Source organism: Geotrypetes seraphini, chromosome 1 (assembly GCF_902459505.1).
Source record: "Geotrypetes seraphini chromosome 1, aGeoSer1.1, whole genome shotgun sequence".
NCBI classification, from domain to species: domain Eukaryota; kingdom Metazoa; phylum Chordata; class Amphibia; order Gymnophiona; family Dermophiidae; genus Geotrypetes; species Geotrypetes seraphini.
The window spans coordinates 125614256-125638587 of record NC_047084.1 but is presented as its reverse complement, the minus strand read 5'-3'; the positions used below and the strand labels follow the sequence as shown (position 1 = coordinate 125638587).

Here is a 24332-nt window from a genome sequence, read left to right as displayed (position 1 = left end):
TTCCCACATCGTGTTTTCTGTGATTTGGTAATTCATCTCTATGATTCAGAAACACATTATTCGGGTTTCGGACCCTTCAGAAAGTCTTTTCAGCCAAAACACGGCCAGTGTCTGGTCCGGTTCTTTTTTACACGATCAATGTGGATAAGTTTTTTACCTTGTGTGAAGATTTTTGGAAGAAATAAAAGGAAAGTCAAGAACATTGTGCGTTCCACAGTTTGTTGTTGTTTGCAATGTTTCCATAACCATGAAGCTCTATGACCTCACAATGCAGATGTAAAGAGCCTTAGCCAATAGGGAGAGGAAGAGGTAGTGGATGCTGAAGATGGGCCATTTGGCCTTTATCTGTCATCATGTTTCTATAACCATAAAGCTCTATGACCTCACAATGCAGGTGGAAAGAGCCGTAGCCTATAGGAAGAGGAGATGCAAATGTTAAGAGCCTTAGCCAATAGGGAGAGGAGGAGATAGTGGATGATGCAGATGGACCATTTGGCCTTTATCTGTCATCATGTTTCTATAACCATAAAGCCCTATGACCTCATAATGCAGGTGGAAAGAGCCTTAGCCTATAGGAAGAGGAGATGCAAATGTTAAGAGCCTTAGCCAATAGGGAGAGGAGGAGATAGTGGATGATGCAGATGGACCATTTGGCCTTTATCTGCCATCATGTTTCTATAACCATAAAGCTCTATGACCTCACAATACAGGTGGAAAGAGCCTTAGCCTATAGGAAGAGGAAATGCAAATGTTAAGAGCCTTAGCCAATAGGGAGAGCAGGAGATAGTGGATACTACGGATGGGCCATTTGGCCTTTATCTGCCATCATGTTTCTATAACCATAAATCTCTATGACCTCACAATACAGGTGGAAAGAGCCTTAGCCTATAGGAAGAGGAGATGCAAATGTTAAGAGCCTTAGCCAATAGGGAGAGGAGGAGATAGTGGATGCTGCGGATGGGCCATTTGGCCTTTATCTGCCATCGGGTTTCTATGTTTCTATGACATTCTTTCTCAATAACAGCCTGGGAGCAAATTCTGAGACAAGATGCAGAATTTCCACCCTTAAGTTTTTTAATTCTGTGGCACTTTTATATCAGAAAACATCTATTAATTGCCATCTGTTTAATATAAAGCTGTAGCATATGGCAGGGAATAAATCTTGCACTAATGAGATATTGAAAGCTATCTTATTACAGCTGCTAAACCACTTAAATGTAATCTTAGCTCCTCTGACTGCCTTTAAATGTGATTTCTGTCTTCTTGGTGGGGGAAGGGTTGCTTGACACACTTCTCAGTTGCAGATTGCATTAGCAGTAGGCCAGTGACCTGTTCACGTCAGCAGGGCAGATAAGTAGTCGGGCAATTCGGCCCTTATGGCTAGGCAGAAACCTCTGCCCCCATATTCTAAACCCAGAGCTGCAAAGGTAGGGGCCAGATGCAGTGATCAGAATTGAACACAATTTTCAAGCTGTGGAGCAATAAAGAGACATTACGATATTCTCTGCTTTATTCTCTATTCTTTTCGTAACATTCTTTGCTTTTTGGGCCGCTGTTAGAACGTAAGAACATAAGATTTACCGTCTGCTCACGCGGCAGCCCTTGGTCAAAGACCAGTGCCCTATTTGAGTCTAGCCTTACTTGTGTATGTTCTGTTCCAGTAGGAACTTATCCAACCTTGTCTTGAATCCCTGAAGGGTGTTTTCCCCTATAACAGCCTCCGGAAGAGTGTTCCAGATTTCTACCACTCTCTGGGTGAAGAAAAACTTCCTCACATTTGTACGGAATCTTTTCCCTTATAACTTTAGGAAGTGCCCTCTCGTTCTCTTCACCTTGGAGAGGCTGAACAACCTGTCTTTATCTACTAAGTCAATTCCCTTCAATATCTTGAATGTTTCGATCATGTCCCTTCTCAGTCTTCTCTTTTCAAGGGAGAAGAGGCCCAGTTTCTCTAGCCTCTCGTTGTATGGCAACTCCCCCAGTCCCTTAACCATTTTTGTTGCTCTTCTCTGGACCCTTTCGAGTAGTTGTCCATAAGAACATAAGAATAGCCTTACTGGGTCAGATCAATGGTCCATCAAACGCAGTAGCCCATTCTCACAGTGGCCAATCCAGGTCAAAACCCAAGGAGTAGCAACATTTCGTTCTGAATCCTAAAGAATTGCAAAATTCCAGAATCCCAGAGTAACAAAAGATTCTGGAATCCCAAAGAGTGCAACATTCCATGTTACCAATCCAGGGCAAGCAGCGGCTTCCCCATGTTTTAATAACAGACTATGGACTTTTCCTCCAGGAACTTTCCAAACCTTTCTTAAAACCAGCTACGCTATCTGCTGTTATCACACCCTTTGGCAATGTGTTCCAGAGCTAAACTATTCTCTGAGTGAAGAAAAGCTTCCTCCTATTGGTTTTAAAAGGCTTTCCCTGTATTACCACAATGACACCTAAATCCTTTTCTTCAGGGATGACTTCTAAAGTGGAACCTGGCATCACGGAGCTATAATTTGTGTTCTTCACTTTGCACTTGTCCACATTAAATGTCATCTGCCATTTGAATGCGCCCAAGGTTTCACGCAGTCTGTGTGCAATTTTTAAAAGTGTTGAATAGTTTTGCATCATCTGGAGACTTGATCACCTCAGTCATCATTTCTGCTTCCCTCCATATCCACGGGTGATGCGTTCCAAGACCTGAAACCACGAATGCTAGCAAACCATTTTTCTGATATTTTAGCTTAACCCTCAAGGGACGAAAAATATCATGCTCACGCATAGTATAAATACATTTTCACATTTGTTTCTTGCAAATATATTACTTTATTATGGATACTCAGCAGCTTCTCCATTTTTTGTTCTGATATTTTCGAGTTCATTCTTAAGAAATGTTCACATATCTTATTTATTTAAAACATTTCTATACCGTTTAAAACTAAACAGTTTACATATCGATGTCAAATCTTTTTTTTTTTTTTTTTTCTCTGGAAAAGCAAGTGACGTAATTGCAGGTAAATACCAAAACTTTTCCTTGATTTACTTATGAAACAAAAGATATCCACTAAAATGTGTATTTTAACTGAGGAATAAATTAGGACACGCCACATGTCCTCCCACTTAAAGTGGCTCAAATCACACACAGGTGTATCACATCAGGTGCACAAGATTAGAAGAGCATTTACTCAGCATTTTGAAGGAGGTTTGCTCTACTTAAACCTCAGACATTTAGTTTGGTGTGCTCATGACTGCTGCGGGAGAGTGAATACCATGGTGAGATCAAAAGAGCTGTCTGAGGTCTTCAGAAAGAGAAACATCAAGGCCAGACTGAAGTTTGCCAGAGAGACAAACACCAGGACTTCTGGAATGGACAGATGAGTCTAAAATTGTATTATTTGGATACCAGAAAAGAGGACATGTTTGGCGTACACCAAATTCAGCATTCCAGGAAAAGAACCTAATACCAACTGTGAAGCATGGAGGTGGAAGTGTCATGGTTTGGGGATGCTTTGCTGCAGCAGGACCTGGCCAGCTCACCATCATAGAATCCACCATGAATTCTAATGTGCATCAGAGGGTGCTTGAGGAACACGTGAGACCATCTGTAAGAAAATTAATGCTGAAGCGGAACTGGACCCTGCAACACAACAATGATCCAAAACATACAAGTAAATCCACCTGATCTTAATCCCATTGAGATGCTGTGGGGTGATTTGAAACAGGCTGTACATGCAGTGGCATACCTAGCATGTGTGACTCCCGGGGCCCATCATTTTTTGGAACCCCCCTCCCCATCTGTACGAAAAACATGATTTTTAGTAACAAGCCACACGTCACACATGAGTACCTAGGAAAAGGCAACATCTTACATACTGCAGTGAGAAGTACAACAGCAATACACCCATTGTAAAACTAAACAAGCCAGACTAGTACAGATTAATCCTGCAGTCAATCCTAACAGAAAACCATGTCTTTCGAACACATAGAAAACACCTTCGCCTAGTAAGGAATGTCATCACAAACTTACCCCTCCCCCTTTTACAAAACTGTAGTGTGGATTTTAGCTACGGAGGTAACAGCTCTGATGCTCATAGAATTCTGAGCATCAGAGCTGCTACCACCACGACTGGTGCTAAAAAACGTTCCACAGTTCTGTAAAAGGGGGTATAAAATAGAAATACATAGACAAAGGTTAAATTGAACCAGCAAGAAGCTGGACTCTGCATACAATGCAACACCACAGAAACAGTGACATATGTCTCCTAAAGCAATAAATAAATAGAAAATTTTTGTTCTACCTTTGTCTTCTCTGGTTTCTGCTTTCCTCATCTTCTTGTTACTGTCTTCCTTCTATCCACTGTCTGCCATCTCTCTGCCCCTCCCTATATGGCATCTTCTCTCCTTCTATGCCCCTTCCAGAAACTGTATGCCTCCCCCTTCCATCTCTTCTTTCACCCCCATTGGTCTGGTATCTGTCTCCTCTCCTTCCCCCCTGCTCTGGCATCTCTCTCTCTGCTCCCTTCCTCCTGTTCTTCCCTGGTCTTCCTTCTCAATTTATTTTCTGCCTCTGTCTAAATTCTTTTTTACTATTCAGTCCTCAATTTCCCTCTTTCACTGTGTCTACCTATAGCTTGCCATCTCTTTCCCTCACCCCTTCCAGTAACTAACTCTATCCTCTTCCTTCAATCCTGCATGTGCCCTTTTTTTCTTTCTCCTCCCCACTTCCTTCTAGCATCTGCTCCCCCTTTCCCTCAAACTTCCATTCAGCAGCTGTCCTTCCTTTCTCCCACATTTCCATTCAGTGTTTGTTTTCCTCTCTCTACCCCTTCCATCTACTGTTCACCCTCTATCTCGCCCCTTCCATTCACTGCCCTCTGTGCTCTTTCTATCCAGTGTGCACCTTCTCTCTCTCTCTTCCATATGGCATCTTCCCTCTTTCTATGCTCCTTCCATAAACTATCTATCCCGTGCCCCTTCTCTCCTTTGTACATGATTGATTTCAACTCTGTCACCTCTCCGTTTTTCTCTCTCTGTCACCACCCCCTCCCCTATGCTCTGACATCTCTCTCTTCTCCTTTCTTTCCTTCCCACCTCACAGTCTGGCATCATCCCTTCCCTGATTCCCGGCATCTCTCTCCTTTCCTTTTCTTCCATCTCTCCCTCCCCCTTCATGCTCTGACATCTCCTCCTTCCTTTCCCCTTCCTTTTCCCTTGATCTGGCATACCTTCCTCCTTCCCTCCAAGCCCTGGCATCTCCTTTCATTCCCTCCAGTTGGGTACAGCAACCCTCTCCCCAATTCTCTCCCCCTCTGCTCTCTTTCCTCCTTCTGTCACCCAAGGCCTGGTGTCCTGAACTTCATCGGGCAGCAGCAGCATGCACAACAATTCACTGCTGTTGCCGGCTTTAGGCCTTCCTCTCTGTCGGGTCCTGTCTTCATGAAAACAGGAAGTAGGCAGGACCCGGCAGAGAGGAAGGCCTGAAGCCGGCAACAGCAGCGAATTGTAAAAGCTGCTGCTGCCCGAAGAAGGTAATTGCGTCAGGCTTTGGAGCACCGAGGCAAACCGCTTCTCCCCCCTCCCAGCTGAACCCCCGCTGACCCTCCTATCTCTCCCCCCCCCGAGTGAACCTTTCCGACCCTCCCAGCAAGAGCAGCAAACCTCCCTCCAGTAGCATTGGCTGCTTCGCGGCTTTCTCCTGCTGGTGAAGCGTCACTGATGACGTCATCAGTGACACGGCAGAGGGAGGAGAAAGCCGCGAAGCAGCCGACGCTACTGGAGGGAGGTTTGCTGCTCTCGCTAGGAGGGTGGGAGCTTGATAGGGACCGGGCCAGCTGTTCACCCCCCCTAAGGCTGCACCCGGGGTGGCCCGCCCCCCCCCCCCCTTGGTACACCACTGTGTACATGGAAGAAACCCTTCAAACATCTCACAGCTGAAAGAATTCTGCATTGAGGAGTGGGACAAACTTTCCTCAGACCGATGTCAGAGACTGGTCGATGGCTACAAGAAGCGTCTCACTTCAGTTGTTTCAGCCAAAGGGGGTAATACTAGCTATTAGGGTACAGGGTGTCCTAATTTTTCCTCAATTAGAATACACATTTTTGTGGATATCTTTTGTTTCATGAGTAAATCAAGGAGAATTTTTGTTGTTTACCTGCAGTTACATCATTTTCTTTTCCAGAGATAAATAAAAAAAAGATCTGACATCGATATATGAACATTTCTTAAGAAAGACCTGAATATTTCATGGGGGGTCCTAATTTTTACACATAACTTGTATATGCTTTCTCTTACACTGCTTTGGTGATATACACTTTTAACAAACATGCATGAGAGGTGCCTTTAACATGTGTTTGAGACATGCTTTTTACACAAGTGTAAATTATATGGTCCTCAATCCTGTAAAAAGTATTTTTATAAACTTCCACAGGCAATCAGCAGCCCAGACCTGCCAGTATACGCAACTAACACACGTTAAATTTGGATCGTTAAAAGCCAGCACTTAATTTTGTGCAGCATCTGGCAGTGCTCAATTGATGAGCTGGTTTTAAGAAAGGATTGGACAATTTCCTGGAGGAAAAGTCCATAGTCTGTTATTGAGAGAGACAAGGGGGAAACCGCTGCTTTCCTTGGATCGATAGCATGGAATGTTGCTACTCTTCGGGGTTCCGGAATCTTTTGTTACACTTTGGGATTCTGGAATGTTGCTACTCTTTGGGGTTCCGGAATCTTTTGTTACTCTTTGGGATTCTGGAATGTTGCTACTCTTTGGGGTTCTGGAATCTTTTGTTACTCTTTGGGGTTCCGGAATCTTTTGTTACTCTTTGGGATTCTGGAATGTTGCTACTCTTTGGGGTTCCGGAATCTTTTGTTACTCTTTGGGATTCTGGAATGTTGCTACTCTTTGGGGTTCTGGAATCTTTTGTTACTCTTTGGGATTCTGAAATGTTGCTACTCTGGGTTTGGGCCAGGTACTAGTGACCTGGATTGGCCACCGTGAGAAGGGGCTACTGGGCTGACCCAGTAAGGCTATTCTTAAATTCTTGTAATCCATGCAATTAGCGAAGGCTGCTAGAAAGCACGGAATTAGCCATTCGGGGTATGGATAGCTAAAGCGGTTAAAACTAGGATGAGTTTTGAGCATGTCTGCCTAGTTCTGAAGCACTGGAGCTGCTTGAGCACCTGCCCCACCCCCGGACATGCATATTCATTGGGCAGATGCTGCACAGTTGTGGGGGAAGCCCTGCCGGCTGCCAGAGCCCAGCCCTATGCAAATGCTGGGGCGGGCCGGCCCACATTCGAGCAACAGGGAGCGGCAATGAGCAGCTGAGCAACCGGACTCTCCCGGGCCACCATGGGCCACTTGCTGCTGCTGCTGTTGTTGCTGCCGCTGCTCCGGGGCAATCCCGTGCAGCAGCGCCCCTGTGCTCCGCACTCCCTGAACGTCACCGAGGCGGGGGCCGAGTGCCTGAACTGGCTGCAGGTGCCCGGGGCAAGGCGCCGAGGGCTGGGGGACCACAACCTGTGCCGGAGCCCGGACGGCGGCAGCCGAGCCTGGTGCTTCTACCGGGACCAGCGGGGCCAGCTGGCCCGGGGCTACTGCGCCTGCAGGCAACCAGGTAAGGATCGCCCTCATTGCTCGGCTTCCAACAAAAGGGTTTCCCTCAAAGAAGAACAAAGCAAAAAATCCAATAAAACCTGGAAATTCCCTCCCATGCAATGTTTCTGTGTCAACCTCATTTCTCCCTCTCCATTTGTCTGAAATTCTTCAGTCTTTCTGTATTCCTAGTGATTTGTATGTCGCCTTGGCCCTGGTCAGCTATAGAGCGACTCATAAATATTAGATTCGATTATTTTTTTTCAGTTGTGCAAATAATGCACCCCAAACAAGCCAAAGTCCAATATTAGCTATATGGGTCTCCTCAGTTCTATACAGCCCCTGCCCCTCCCCCTGATTAGAAGGACGGGATATACATGGATGCGATGTATGGTCTGGACTCTAGCCCTGTCTTCACATCCCTCTAATCCCCCTATAACTTCCAAACTTTGGAGAAGAATTCAGTCTTTGCAATGTAATATGACTTTTGTATTCTGCCAACTCCCAAATTTGTGCAACGTGGATAACAAAAAACAGAGGTGAAATAAAAGAAATCATAATAGGAGCTTTCTAAATAAATATGATTTTAATTTCTTCTGGTGATTTGAGAAGTTTAAGTAAGCTAAAACTGGACTGCCTGATAAACTGATGTCTAAAATTTTCTTGATGCAAAGTCCAGAAAAGGATGGAAAATATAGAAAGCAAGGATCTTTGCCCTTCGTGAACATAAGAATAGCCTTACTGGGTCCATCCAGCCCAGGAGCCTGTTCTTACGGTGTCCAATCCAGGTCCCTAGTGCTGGGCCAAAACCCAAGGAGTAGCAACATTCTATACGGAATCCTAAAGAATAGCAAGATTCTGGAATCCCAAAGAGTAACAAAAGATTCCGGAACCCCAAAGAGGCAACATTCCATGTGGAATCCCCAGAGAGTAGCAACATTCCATGCTCCCGATCCAGGGCAAGCAGTGGTTTCCCCCATGTCTTTCTCAATAACAGACTATGGACTTTTCCTCCAGGAAATTGTCCAAACTTTCTTATAACCAGCTGCGCTATCCGCTCTTACCACATTTGATATGGGCCATGTGCAATAATCTAAATGAGGCAGAACAAAAGTTTGAACCAAAACCAAAAAATGTTTCTTGCTAAACAAACAAGGAATAGCAGGTTCAAAAGACAATGTGGTACCCAGAATGGAACGCAAAAGTTTTAGCGGTTTTCGCCATCTGCACTTACAAATCATCAGACAGCAATACTTTCTCTGAGGCAGAATGAACAGAATCGCCTAACCATAAAAGCTTTGTTTTATTCTTGTTTAGCTTGAAACCATTGAACTAGAGTATAATACTCAGTCATTGGGATAATATTGACATTTTAGCAGAAGTAACAAGAATGAAAAGCAAAACGTCACTATTAGAGGAAAACCCCAAGTCAACAGAGAGTGGGGAACCCTTTGGTAGCCCACAAAGAGAGAACCAGCTGTCAGACTATGCAATAAAAATTCATAAAACCAATAAAATACAGTACCAGATATACTCGAGAACCCAACTGAAACAAGAGAATGTTAAAATCTACTGTGTGAGCAAATTGTAATAGCAGTTTCTTATGTCTGGGCAAAAATAATCTTGCATCAGTAACGACTGAAAGAGAAAGCCTCAGTATTATGATAACCTCTAAAGCAGGGGTGTCCAACCCGTGGCCCATGGGCTGCGTGGGGTCCAACAAGGAATTTTGTGCGCCCAGCTTCTCCCTCCCTCCCTCCCTCCCTCCCTCCCTTCTGTGCCTCCCTCCGGCAGGTAGTTTTCTGGCCAGCTCCCTTGCTGCAGTTGTCCGCAGTCAGCATTGGATCCTCATGTGACATCAGAGAGAAGGCGCAAGGAGCCAACGCCACCCACAGACAAATGTACAAGAGAGCTGGCCATAAAATAAATACTCACTGGGAGGCACAGAAGGAAGGGAACGCTTTCAGCACAGCTGCGGAACGCATGAGGAGCCAGCCACCACTGCCCACAGCTTTCACCAGAAAAACGATTGCAGCAAAGGAGCCGGCCAGAAGGTAAATACCTGCCGGAGGGAGGCACAGGAGGGAGGGAGAAGGTCGTGTTGAGACTCGAGAGGGAGGGAGCACAAACTCTGGACAAATGATGAAGGAAGGAGGGAGGGAGGGCGCATGAGCCATAAGATTGAAGAAAGGAGGAAGTGAGGAAGGGAATAGTAAGGGAGAATTGGGTATCTGAAAGAGGGAAAGAAATGGTGCACATGGAGAGATGAAGAAAGAGCTGTTGGGCAGAGAGAGGAGGGAGGGAGAGAGAGAGAGAGAATTATTGGACATTGTGGTGGGAGAGGAGTGAAGTAAAGATGCATGGGCACGGAGAAAAGGGGGAGAACATACTGAGCCGAGGAAGCCTCCTGGACTGGTTTTAAAAAAAAGTACAGAGGGGGTGGGTATTAAAAGAAGTGCCATATTGGGTGTGGGAGGAGAGCTTATGGGGTTAAAAACAGAGGACAGAGAGAGAGATGGTGGGCTAGGGTCTGAAGGGACAGAAGTTGGACCTGGGGTAGTGTGGAGGAAAAGGGAAAGAGAGACTTGAAGGGAGAACTGTTGGGAAGAGAAAGGGAGAAATGGTAGACCTGGGGGAGGGAGGCAGAGGGAGAGATGGGGTGGGGGGCAGTTGGGAAGAGAAAGGGAGAGAAATTGGATCTGGGGATGGAAGGGAGGGAGGGAGAAATGTTAGGCCTGTGGATGGAAGGCAGAGAGATAAGAAGAACATAAGAAGTTGCCCCCGCTGAGTCAGACCAGAGGTCCATCTTGCTCAGCAGTCCGCTCCCGCGGCGGCCCATCAGGCCTAGTGCCTGAACAGTGGTCCCTGATTAATTTTGTAACTTACCTCTAATCCCATCCCTATAATCTACCTTTACTCTTATCTGTACCCCTCAATCCCTTTGTCTTCCAAGTACCTATCCAAAGCTTCTTTGAAGCCCTGTAGCGTGCTCCTGTTTATCACATCCTCTGGTAGTGCGTTCCATGTATCCACCACCCTCTGTGTGAAAAAGAACTTCCTGGCGTTTGTTCTAAACCTCTCCCCTTTCAATTTCTCTGAGTGCCCCCTTGTACTTATTGATCCCCTTAATTTGAAAAATCTGTCCCTGTCTATTTTTTCTATGCCCTTCATGATCTTGAAGGTTTCTATCATGTCTCCTCTAAGTCTCCGCAGCATCTATCTTTTTTTCCCCTCCATTTCATTGTTCAGCATCAAGGGGGGAGGGAAGAAGAAAATCAGAAAAGAGAGGGAGTAAATTGTTGGACCATGGGGATAGAGGAGCAGAGATGGACCCATAGGAGGGCAGGAGGGAAGAGAGCTGGGATAAGAAGATGCTAGGAGATGGGATATTTCATGTGAAGTTGACTGAAATACCTCCGAGGGTCTCCCACTGTTCTCCTGGGATGTCTATCCCAATGACTTGTTTTGTGCTATTTTGTTTTGGATGTGGTTTTTTTAATGGTTCAAACTGTGTACAAACACTGAGAAATGACCCATTTTGGGTTGTTTTCCTGTTTTGATAATGGATTTTTGTGCGTGTTCTGCAAAACGTGTAAACTCAGATTTAGATGTCGTATTGAAAATGGCCCTAAAGATCTCATAGCTGTCTGTGTGCTTCTTGATGGTTTTGACAATGCTGTCATTTTTACAGGACTGTTTCATAATTCAACAATCTGTGCTCAGGGATTGAAACCTTGACTCTCCCAAAGTTTTTCTTGTTAGAGCAGTCGATCCTTTAGCACTACTGAGGCTCATCTATTTGGTGCAAGGATGAAGTACCAGGGTAGGGTGTTACATTAGTTACATTACATTAGGGACTTCTATTCCGCCTAGACCTTGCAGTTCAAGGGTGTTGTATATCGAGGTGCTTGTACAGAAACATATGATAAAACTGATGCTTGGTAACCAGTCTTTCTGCTACTCTTGTCCTGTTCCCACTGCAGGTCCTGCCTTTGTTCCTACTCGGTTGGTTGGTGGCATCGCTGCCTTTGAGGGAAGGGTTGAAGTTTATCATGGTGGCGAGTGGGGCACAGTCTGTGATGACCAGTGGGATGACGCAGATGCAGAAGTGGTCTGTAGACAGCTAGGCCTTGGGTGAGTATTTTTTCTATTATCTCAACCCAAGAACCTAAGATCAGGACAAATAACAACATTTCCTCCTAAAGCAACAGCTGCTGGCTAACTGTGAACGGAATGGCTGCTGGGGGTGAGGTGGGGGGGGGCAGCGTGCTTTCCCACCTGTAGCAGTCACTGCTGGGAAAAGGTGAAAATAAGGCAGGTTTCCTGGGGATTTGATTTGGACACTGTGTAGAGAGCTCATCAAGTTTAAAGTAGGCATCGCTGCCTTTAAGATCCTGACAGGGAATGCCCCCGACTTCCTAACCGAGTTGGCCATCCTACTCCAGGGTGCCTTCAACAGAAATATTTTCCACTTAAAATTCCCAGCATGCAACAATATAAAGCAGTAGCTGGTTTTAAGAAAGGTTTAGACAAGTTCATGGAGTTAAAGTACATAGTCTGCTATTGAGAAAGACATGGGGATGCCATTGCTTGCCCTGGATTGGTAGCATGAACATAAGAATAGCCTTACTGGGTCAGACCAATGGTCCATCAAGCCCTGTAGCCCGTTCTCACAGTGGCCAATCCAGGTCACTAGTACCTGGCCAAAACCCAAGGAGTAGCAATATTCCATGCTACCGATACAGGGCAAGCAGTGGCTTCCCCCATGTATTTCTCAATAACCAACTGTGGACTTTTCCTCCAGGAAATAGTCCAAACCTTTCTTAAAAACCACTACGCTATCCACTCTTACCACAACTTCTGGCAATGCATTTCGGAGCTTAACTATTCTTTGAGTGAAAAAAATATTTTCTCCTGTTGGTTTTAAAAGTATTTCCCTGTAACTTCATCGAGTGTCCCCTAGTCTTTGCAATTTTTGATGGAGTGAAAAATCGATCCATTTGTACCCGTTCTACTCCACTTCAATCATATCTCCCCTCAGCCATCTCTTTTCCAACCTGAAGAGCCCTAACCGTTTTAGTCTTTCCTCATACGAGAGGAGTTCCATCCTCTTTATCATCTTGGTCGCTCTTCTTTGAACCTTTTCTAGCGCCGCTATATCTTTCTTGAGATAAGGAGACCAGAATTGAACACAGTTCTCCAGGTGAGGTCACACCATGGAGCGTCACAGAGGCATTATAATATTCTTAGTCTTGCTACCATCCATTTTTTATGTGTTTAAATCTTTATTGATTTTCAAACTTTGATAGTGCAATACAATTGGTAAATCATAAATACTACATAAAACGCACTAATAACTATACAATTATTACATTAAACATAAAATCATGAAAGGCATAGAGAAGGTGGAGAAGGACAGATTCTTCAGACTAGCGGGGACAACAAAAACAAGAGGGCATTCAGAAAAATTGAAAGGAGACAGCTTCAAAATGAATGCTAGGAAGTTCTTCTTTACTCCCACAAGAGGTGATAGGACAGAGTACAATATTGGGTTTCAAAGAGGGATTGGATGACTTCCTGAAGGTGAAGGGGTTGAAGGATACAGATACAGGACACTAAATGAATGAGGAATACTGTACACGATTTAGGTAAAGGATCACTTACAGGTCATGGACCTGGGGGACCGCCGCTGGAGCAGACTGCTGGGCACGATGGACCCCTGGTTTGACCCAGCGGAGGCAATGCTTATGTTCTTATGTTCTTATTTACTCCCATCCTCATCTTAATTATTAATACAATAATACATATGATGTGATTTCAATATTATAATTAAATAATTTAACTCCTCAAAGTACATTTCCCTCCCTGGATGTGTAAAGAAATCTAATGAAAAGGGAAGAAACACGACCCTTACTGTAATGCAACAAAAGTAGCCAATGGACTCCATCATTAAAGGACTTACTAGTCCCCAAACGTTCCGCCACCATTCTTTCATCCTTATATGTGATACGCACATTTACCCACCAAAAAGTATAATTAATCCTGTCACGGTTCTTCCAATTATGTGTGATCAGTTGAACACCTATTCTTCTCATGATCAGGAAAAGGTGACTTTTATACTTGTCTAAAGTAAGCTTGACATGAAGTAACGTACCACAAATTACAGGATAGATGACCCAAGAATAAGATTTATTTGTCCCCAAATTGACTTCCAGAAATTAAGTATCAGTGGATAAAACTATAACAGATGATCCAAAGTCCCTACATTAATAGGACAATGCCAGCATCTATTAGATTGAGAATTATCTATTTTTTGTAATCGAACTGGGGTCCAAAAAATCCTATCAATAAAAATAGCCATGTTTGTCTCATAAATGCTGATGCTGTACATTTCAACCTCCAAGTCCAAATTCGTGGCCAGCGAGACACAGAAATATACTGTTTTCTCTCGATGCTCCAAATATCTCTAAGACTATTTTTTGCCTTCTTATTTAAAAATTCTGAAATCAATTTGTACCACTGGGCGGCCTGATGCCCTACTAGATCTGTCTGTTAGCAAAGGATCTGCAAGCTAAAATAAGTTTTTAAGCTTTTCCATTCAGGGAACCCACTCTGAAAAGCCTGCTTCAACTGCAACCACCTATGCCATCCCTTTTTTTTAAATAATTCCTAGCATTTTGTTGGCTTTTTTGGCCGCTGCCACCGCCGCACATTGGGTGGAAGGTTTCATTGTATTGTTTACAATGACATCCAGATCTTTTTCTTGGGTGCTAACATCTGGTAATAGTGATTTGGGTTATTCTTCCCAATGAGCTAGGCACGGGCGGGAGGGAATGGAGACTAGGTCAGACCCTGCTCTGCCTGTCAGTTTACAAAACTGTAGAACTATAAAGGGCTAAGTAAAGTTTGCTCTTTTAAGATCTAACTTGTCTATAGAAGGGAACCTGCAATTGAACTTTTCTCCCGAAGCCTATCAAAGCTCAGAGCAAAATAATGTCTACTTACCCAAAGATATGTCTTCTGCTTTTCTCCTCTAAGAAAGAATCAACAAGGGTTCTTTAGCCCAACCGTGGCCAATCCAAGACATTAGTACCTGGCTGAGTCCCAAAAAGTGGCAGGATTCCCAGAGATAACCAGTGGCTTTCCCTGTTTCTATCTTAGTAACAGTTTATGAACTTTTCCTTCCAGGAATTTCTCCAACCTGGTAACATCAGCTGTTTTTATCACTAGCTCCAGCCATGACTCCAGAGCTTAACTACACATTGAGTGAAAAAAACATTTTCTCGTATTTGTTTTAAATGTGCTACTGTGCCATTTTATGGTGTGTCCTCAGGTCTTTGTACTCTTTGAAGAGTTTATCCATTATACTCCATCCACAATTATATAGATCTCAATCCTATCTCTCATCAGCCGTCTCTTTTCCAAGCTGAAGATCCAACCTTCTATTTCAGGACTGTCACGTTCTCTATTATGGTAATCTACAGCTCCAACCTTCTCCTGTAAGAAGATGTCACATTCTGTCTTACATTAATATTCTGATCTAACACCATCAGGAATATCACGTTTAATCAAACACTTTCCAAGCTTTAATCCTCGCATTCGATGTCTCATAACTGGTTTATTGCAACATCATTTACACATTGCTCCCAGATTACACTATAAAAATGCTACAAACTCTCCAAAGTGTAGCCATTAGACTGCTTTTTAAAGCTTGTAGGTACGATAGAGTCTCCAGCCTTCTGCAATTTTGCCATTGGTTCCCAGTTAAACATAGAATCATGTATTTGTATAAAGTCCTCATGCTGACGTTCAAAGCTTAACGTCTTGGAACCTCAAACTATCTTGCTTCACTCTCCATCCCCTACAATCCAGGCTGTCTCTTACCCTGCCAGAACGTTTTTTGCCTAATCCTACCAGGTCCATGACAATCACAACTTGAGTTCACATGTCATCGAGCATATTACTTTACAGGTCTGTCTGCCTGTAACGTGCTCCCCCTCTCTATTTAAAGTTGCCTTCCAGACATGGCTGTTCACACAAGACTTCCCATCTACTTAGCAAAAATTATATGAAGACCCTCACTATAGCCAGACCACCCATACAGATTCCTCCTCCTCAAAATTGTATTCCTAACTCTTGACTATCACTATTACGCTACTTTATGTGTGGCAGTAGAAAAGTTCAAAGAAAAGCGACCAAGATGGGAAAGGGGATGGAACTCCTCTCGTATGAAGAAAGATTAAAACGGTTAGGGCTTTTCAGCTTGGAAAAGAGACGGCTGAGGGGAGATAGGACTGAAGTCTACAAAGTCCTGAGTGCAGTAGAACGGGTACAAGTGGATCGATTTTTCACTCCGTGAAAAATTACAAAGACTAGGGGACACTCGATGTGGTTACAGGGAAATACTTTTAAAACCAATAAGAGGAAATTTTTTTTCACTCAGAGAATAGTTAAGCTCTGGAACACATTGCCAGAGGATGTGGTAAGAGCGGATAATGTAGCTGATTTTAAGAAAGGTTTGGACAAGTTCCTGGAGGAAAAGTCCATAGTCTGTTATTGACAAAGACATGGGGGAAGCCACTGCTTGCCCTGGATTGGTAGCTTGGAATGTTGCTACTGCTTGGCTTTTGGCTAGGTACTAGTGACCTGGATTGGCCACCGTGAGAACGGGCAACTGGGCTTGATGGACCCAGTAAGACTATTCTTATGTCCTTATGCTGAAGAAATGATATTCGGACTTTCTATTCCCATCAAGTAGAATCCTCCAAATCTCTGGTCTTCTACTCACTTTTACTTGCTGAATGAGCGATATGCTACTTTCCCATCGACATATCAGCATTCTTTCCCTACTCTGTTGAATCTCTTTCTTAGACTGTAAACCGCTTAGACCGGTCCAGTACAGAATTTGAAGTGTAGCAAATGTAAATAAATATAAATGTAATGATTGAGTCCCCCTCCCCCGACAGTATCACGTGGTGAATGTTCTGATTCAACCCCCCGCTGCCTCCTTTCCCCTGTCACTTGTTGTTTGAGGCTATATAGCTTTGCACACAGTTATCAGACACCCCATGATAAAGCAATGCTACATCTGAACAGTGCTGCGGGGTTTCCTGAATTAAAGAAGCCTCATTAAAGATATCAAAGAAGCCTTTGATAATGTTCAGCTGGCAGTGGCCAACGTTTTTATGTCAGGCTATGTCTGGGCATCGGCACTGAATATCCAGTTCTAGTTTGACGCTGCAGCATATGTGAATAAGTACATTTTTCAACTCTTGCGCACTTAAGCTGAACCAACTCCGTGCCTGGAATGCCCACAAGGTGGCTGGTTTCAGCGCAGGCGCAAACAGTAAATATCCAGCAGCTGAGTATCTGAGGTTAGGTACAGTGAAGTGATTTCAGCTCCTTCCTTCTGCTCACACCAGCCCCAGCCCCTTCCTCTGACCTCACTTCCTGTTGGTGAGACTAGAAAACTTGAAGAGGGATGGGGGTTGGAGTGCATTTTAAGAGATCCCCTCGCTAGGGGAATGCCGGGCACCTCTCCTCCAGGTTCCAGCTTTCCTCACTATACTACTGGATCGACCCTAGTCATATTCGGAATACACCTGGACCACACCCTTTTGGCATATGCTTTGTGAAATTTGGATTAACTCACATGAGACACTAGCATCTCCAGCTGCAATTGCTGGCTCTTCAAAATGATTGACAATCTTCTCTCCTTCTCTCTTTTGGACAGGGGAATGGCTAAGGCATGGGGTCGAGCCACCTTTGGAGAGGGCTCCGGCTCAGTCTTATTGGATGAAGTTCAGTGCACAGGAAATGAGCTCTCCATCGAACAATGTGCAAAGAGTGCCTGGGGCGAGCACAACTGTGATCACCATGAAGATGCTGGCGTATCCTGCACACCTCTCTCAGGTATCCTGAACTGACGAATTCCCACCTCTCAAAGGAATCCTGACACTACATTACATTAGAACATACACAGTAACCCAGTGAATGACAGCAGAAAAAGACCCATACCGTCCATCCAGTCTACGGTTGCCCAGCCCCGCTCCACTCATCCGCATCCTGCTATGCCCCACCCCAGCCCTGCCCCCCGCTGCCAGCTCCTGTCTGACACAATTTAGAGGAGGCTTTTGAAAAGCTGTCCAGACCCCCGGACATGTCCTCAAAGGGGGCAATTCGGACGTTTGATAACCCTAATGCAGTCTGCTTAACAGAGTGGTTGGAGCTGTACCCTGTGTGGGCCCCAGTCACCTGTGCTTACAAACTGGTTGTCAAGTCTCCCCAGGCGGTCTAGAAATTTTAGAAATCAATAAAATAAATTATAACTACATATCATTCCCAAATATTGCTGACACTCTCCCCCTTGAGTTATACAGCAGCCTCACTCGCAGCACTTGACAATAAAGTGATCTACAACTCTGGAGTTGCCGAAGCTTCACCCGTCTTTTGCCATTTGCAGGTCACAGACCGTAGACGTCTGTCTAGTATCGGCCACAGTTCCTACCACTCTTGTCCAAGATAACACACCTCAACAATCACATTGTGTTTCCATTCTCTTTCTATTTCCCCGATGTCTATCCCATGCATTTTTTAAATTCGCTCACCACCTCTTTCAGAAGGGCATTCTAGGCGTCCACTACCCTCTCTGTAAACAAGTATTTCTTTACAGAAAGGGTGGTGGATCACTGGAACAAACTACCGGTGCAAGTGATCAAGGCCACCAGCGTGCTCGACTTTAAGAATAAATGGGACATCCACGTGGGATCTCTACGTGGGTCGAGCAGCACTCTGACTTAATGGGGTGGGACAGTAGAGTGGGCAGACTTGATGGGCTATAGCCCTTTTCTGCCGTCATCTTTCTATGTTTCTATGTATTTCCGAGATAAATGCAGGAGAACCAAATCCACAAACTGAAAGTCGCAAGGCAAGAAGTGGATATGTCCTAATAAGATTGGTGAACTCAATTTATTTCATAAAAGTCCTTTATTCATCAAATAACTGAAGAGCTCAAACTCAATGACTTGACATGTACATGTTTTGGCCCCAACCGGCCTGTCTCAGGAGTCTACAAAATATAGGCATAAAACAATTAATGGTAAACCAACAACAAATAAATATAAAAAAAAACAAATCTGCAAACATCCAGAATGGAATAACACATGAAAAAAATACATAATTCATAAACCCTATACTTGTGAATAAAAAGGCATGAAAAAAATCATAATAAAACACCCATAGAAAAAGAGCACTTTTAAAATGAAACTGTTGCAAACACAGATCACAGCCCACATGTATGCCTTAAACATGAAGGAATCATGAAACAAACGATGAGAAAAAGGGGTTCAAGACATGCAAAGGCCAAAAGTGCCAATTAGCATCTGCTAACAGTTGAACTGTGCATGCTGCAAGCATTGCAAGACATAAGTAAACAGCTAAAAAGATCATATCGTAAAAAGAAAAACAATGCAGCACATAATGCATCAAAAAGGGGATATCATGAAAAAGGTATGTTATGCATTAGACATGTAAAAGCCCAAAATGGTCAAATGAAATCAATTGAGTTCACCAATCTTATTAGGACATATCCACTTCTTGCCTTGTGAAGAAGTATTTCCGGACATTGCTCCTAAGTTCTCTCTCTACTAGTGACCTGGATTGGCCACCGTGAGGACGGGCCACTGGTCTGACCCAGTAAGGCTAATCTTATGTTCTTATGGTGCCTCCAGTCATTTCTTGTTCTGTCACCCCTACATCTTGTTTGAATATTAAGATAATAACTTAGTAAATGACCTCCATGGTCCTTCCAGTCTGCCCAAGAGTCACATTCATTATCAAGGCAATGTTGTAATAATCTACTGGATTGTTGGTTCATTTTCTTGCTAAGTTCCACCATAAGATATCTGCTCCTCTTCCTGAGATATGCAAGATAGGTAATCGGATGATATGATTCATCCATGACACCACTGATCGACTGTACTTTTCATCAGCCTCCAAATGGGACCTGACCAAAGACCTGCTGGTTATGCCTCTCTCCTGGCTACTTTGTCGCACTGCTTCGTTGTCTTCAGATCCTCAGACAATATTACCGGAAGGTCCCTCCGTGCATATCAGCCTCTCCTTCACAGATATTCTGATGGTGGAAGTCATATTCCTCCTTTTCACAGAGAGAAATTTTAACTTGGAATTTCAGGCTATATCATCCTTTATTCATTTTGCACTGATTTTATTAAGGGAATGTTAATTGTACTTTTTTGTTGAACTCGGACGACATGCATTTTGCAGATCAAAGAGAAGAGGTCCCCATTTAGTAAAATTCTTAAATTTAATATGTCTCCTACAACTCGTTTGTTGGCTGTTACTTCATTCATTGGTATCATCATTCCTTTCTCTTTTTCCTGTGCAGTGAAGAGTTGATATTGAGTTGTGGATATGACTCTTTCTTCTCCTTTGTTGGTCCTCAGATGGCATGTTGAGATTATCCAGCGGGAGCAGCAGCCACATGGGACGTCTGGAGGTGTATCACCAAGGACAGTGGGGCTCTGTGTGTGATGATGGCTGGACTGAACTCAATACGTTAGTGGTGTGCCGGCAACTTGGATTTAAGTAAGAACTCCTATAAATACTGATAATAGAAGACAAATGGAGTAGTCTCAGAAACCAAAGGCGGTAAAACCAGTCAATTCTTTTGTGAAGACTTAGTTAAAATTCAACTATATTACACTCAAATGGCAGCATCAGGAGTAACAAAATAATGCAATGATTGGTTATTAAATCAAATAAAGCAAACCTTGAGATCAAAACTGCCAGGAAGAATCTTCAGAGAACAGAGATCTGTTTTTTCTCATACTTGATGCGGCTTTCCGGGTCTCGCTGCATCTTGTCAGGTAAAACCGACGTTTCAGCCATCATGCTGTGGCTTTCTTCAGAGCTTACTATGAGGTCTGTAGTTTGTCTTTTTATAGTGTCCTCAAACCCGATTGGTTGGTGCTTGAGGTGAAAGAGGCAAAAAAGTCCGTTGGTCATCAATTTGAATTTTGGTGGGAAAATTGATTTGTCTCTTTTTCCCATAGAATGAGAAAGTCTCTAAGATGTTGTCCCCGTGAAGCTGGATTATATGTTCTCTCAGGGTTTCTGCAGCTGGCATCATGCTTATTGCAGTTTTTCAAGTCTCGCTGCATCTTGTTAGGTACGACCGACGTTTCAGCCATCATGCTGTGGCTTTCTTCAGGGTATGCTGTGAGGTCTGCAGTTTGTCTTTATATAGTAGGTCCTCAAATCTGATTGGTTGGGGCTTGAGGTGAATGAGGCAGGAAAGTCCATTGGTCATAAATTTGAATTTGGGTGGGAAAGCCAGTTGGTGACAAATTTGAATTTTGGTGGGAAAATTAGTTGGTCTCTTTTTCCCACAGAATGGAAAACTCTCTGTTGTAGGTCCTCAGTCCTGCCTCATTCGCCTCAAGCCCCAACCAATCACCATTTTGAGCCAATTAGGGCCTTCTGCCACTCCCACAGCATCCCAAAATGTATTGGGAGGGGGAAGCCCCATCATTTGCAGCACACGGGCCCTATAGGCAGGAGGGAGTAAGCTTCCCTCCTGCGTTTGATATTCCGAAGGTACAGAGATGGGGGAAGGTTCTGGGGGTGGGTGGTGGGTGGAGATGTCAGGTATATCGGGAGGATGTGGGAGTTGTCAGGGGGAAGATGTGGGAGATGTCGAAAGGATGTCAAGAGGATGTCCGAAATGTCAGGGGATGTCGTGGGGCGGGGTGTAGGACTCAGTGGCTCAGTTGCTTCTGGCAGGGGGAACCCCATCAGCTGAGCCACCAGGAATCTCCGAAACGGGCTCTGCTGATGGGGATTCCTTCTGCTGTGATCAGCTGATGGGAAGCCTACCGTTTTGGGGTGGGTTTTTTTGGGGTTTTGGTTTTTTTTTTTTGCTGTTTGGGTGGTGGAAAGGGGTCATGACCACTGGGGTGTAAGGTGAGGTCATGCCTTAAATCCTCCAGTGGTCTTCTTGTCAGGTTGGGTACCTTTGTGGAACTTAGATGCAACTCAAATAGGTCTAACTGCCGGCGTGGCGTCTAAGTTCCCTCTAGGAAAACTTTGATTATGACTGGGGTATGTCCAGGTTGAAGCCCGTCTGATTCCCGCCCATAACACACCTCCCAACACGCCCCTTTACTCTCTGGATGCACAGAAGCTTAGAAGTGCTGCTGCACGTCCAGAAAGTTGGTTTTGATTATCGGCACTTGAAATCCCTGCTATTAGGACGTACAAGTGCTGACTTAAGCTGGTTATTGGACGTTTTCAAGTTTTGATTATGAGCCCCATAGCTTACAGAATAGTATCAGTTATGTATGTCCTTGAGGATGATATGATGCATGCACCTATACCAACTTTGTCGGTTGGCCTCTTGGAGTGAGTGTCATTAGGAAAAGGCATCATAGCCAAGAAGCATTTTTCCTGACTACACTTGCTGTCAAAGTTGTCAGCTGCTCCGTTCACAGTAAAATGTGCATTTCCATTCTCCAAAATTCAGATCTAGGTAGCTTACAATTCTGAGAACTGTACCTTTAAAGAGATATAAACATGATGGAGTTGGTCCAGAGGAAATCTTTTAATTTAAATCAATTGTTATTGATAACAAATATATTACAAAAATAGTTGCCTGAAAATGTAAAAGATACAACAATAACCAGCTTGCTCCAACAATAACAGTCATCAATATAGTTTTCAACATTCTATCTCCCACCCATAAGATCATAAGAATAGCCTCACTGGGTCAGACCAAAGGTCCATCAAGCCCAGTAGCCCATTCTCATGGTGGCCAATCCAGGTCACTAGTACCTGGCCAAAACCCAAGGAGTAGCAATATTCCATGCTACCAATTCAGGGCAAGTAGTGGCTTCCCCCATGTCTTTCTAATAACAGACTATGGACTTTTCCTCCAGGAACGTGTCCAAACCTTTCTTAAAACCCAAGTCTCCTTATTTTTCACTCCTGAAATGGTAGAACATTGTGTTGTGTTTTTAAGATAGAAGGCCTGGAGTATACGAAATCACAAAGTTGCCAGGAGCTTTCAGAGAAGGCCCTAATGATGGTGTCAAAGAGGAACTGATCTGTCCCAGTCCCATGCAATAAACAACAAGAACCAATAACCATGTTGTAAGTTACAATATCCTGGAATGAGCTATTGATTAAAGATTGAATATCCAACTAACAAAAAACCCTGATGGCCTTTTCTCCTATGGCCTATCCAGTAACAGAATCTCAATAGCCCATTCCCTAAATCCCAACCCTGTTACCCCTGCCTCCCCCCCTTAACCCAAGTGATAGGATATTGAAATCTAGAGGAAGTCTTTTAAACTGAGTTGGGGGGGAAGCCACAGTTGCCCAGGAGTGGATGGTTTGGTGTGAATATCCTTGAAACAGAAGATTTAGGGAGACCCAATAGAGAGGGTTCAATATTGGTGAAAGAAAGGCAAAGTGAAAGACTCATTTTTTCTCTGTCATCTTTTCAGCAGCCTGGAAAAAAACACAATTTGAAGTGTCTTTATACAAATGCTAGAAGTCTAAAAAATAAAATAGGTGAGTTAGAGTACGTAGCACTGAATGATGAGGTAGATATTAATAGGTATCTCAGAGACCTGGGTGGACGGAGGACAATCAATGGGACACTGTGTTCCTGGGTACAAATTCTATTGCAAAGATAGAGTAGATCAAATTGGAGGTGGGGGTTGCGCTATATGTTAAAGAGGGAATTGAATTAAATCAAATAAACATTCTGCATGACATAGAGAGCAGTGTGCAATCCTTGTGGAAAGAATTTCCATGTGTGAAGGGAAGGAATAGAAAGGTGGGGTTATACAACCAATGAGCAGACAGATGAAGAAATGTTTTCGGAGATTAGGAAAGCTGACAAATTGAAAATGGATTCATTGAAATCATTCCATTTCAGCTAAGTACAACTGGATTGGAAGTTAAATTGTTTGATACATGTAGGCGCTCTGAACTACAACTGACTGTGTGCCCTGGGCTCCTAAGGATAGCAGAAGAAAATATGTTTGCTCTTGTTTATAGAATGACTGACTGGAAGAAAAGCTTTCCTTGGACTTTATAGTGGCTTTTTCTTTGACCCATGAAGCGTAACTGAGGTCTTTTTTTTCCACCATATTTATTTTATATACTCTAAGGGCATTTCAGTTTGAAAGTTTAAGGTCGTTATTAGCGCACGCTGCACTGTCGCACACACTAACCCTGCGCTACGCGCCAAGAACTAACGCCAGCTCAGTGCAGGCATTAGCGTCTAGCGCATGCTAAAACCGCTAGCGCTGCTTAGTAAAAGGAGCCCTAAGTGTAGGTGTGGGAAGAAAGAAATATTGACAGATTAAGAGTCAGTTGAAATGCTTTCTTTTTAGGTTCAAACAATTTTTATGGATGCAAACAACAACAAATACAATCCCAAGGCACCCCAAGGTGCTCAGTACAAACAAATATGCATCATATATAATAGTATAAGAAGCATAGACAAAAGAAAAGAACATCAACCAAACTCCCCCCCTCAGCCCACTCTACTGAGGGCAAGCGAGGCTAAGGAGAGCAGAAAAGCCCCGAAAATGCTGCACCACCCCCTTCCCCCACCAAATCCCCCTTACAATGCTTTCTTTAAAAGAGGCTTTTGACTGCTAGACATAAAAAAAAAAACAAAAAACCAAAAAAACCTATCCTTTTGTAATTTTCCTTGAT

At 43.8% G+C, this 24332-nt stretch overlaps 1 protein-coding gene across 2 annotated transcripts in view; it reads left to right on the top strand.

The window, feature by feature from the left end:
• The first annotated feature begins 7185 nt into the window (after window positions 1-7185).
• The window catches only part of PRSS12 (serine protease 12), a 73023-nt gene continuing 55876 nt past the window's right edge, over window positions 7186-24332 (top strand). Inside the window, exons 1-4 of one of the 2 annotated variants that reach the window (XM_033937959.1) lie at window positions 7189-7605; window positions 11567-11717; window positions 17317-17495; window positions 20048-20189. In XM_033937959.1, coding sequence (XP_033793850.1) covers window positions 7341-7605; window positions 11567-11717; window positions 17317-17495; window positions 20048-20189 — 737 coding nt within the window. In that variant the 5' untranslated portion in view covers window positions 7189-7340. Of the gene's footprint in view, window positions 7606-11566; window positions 11718-17316; window positions 17496-20047; window positions 20190-24332 lie in introns of both variants that reach the window. The other variant, XM_033937968.1, reaches the window with a different exon arrangement.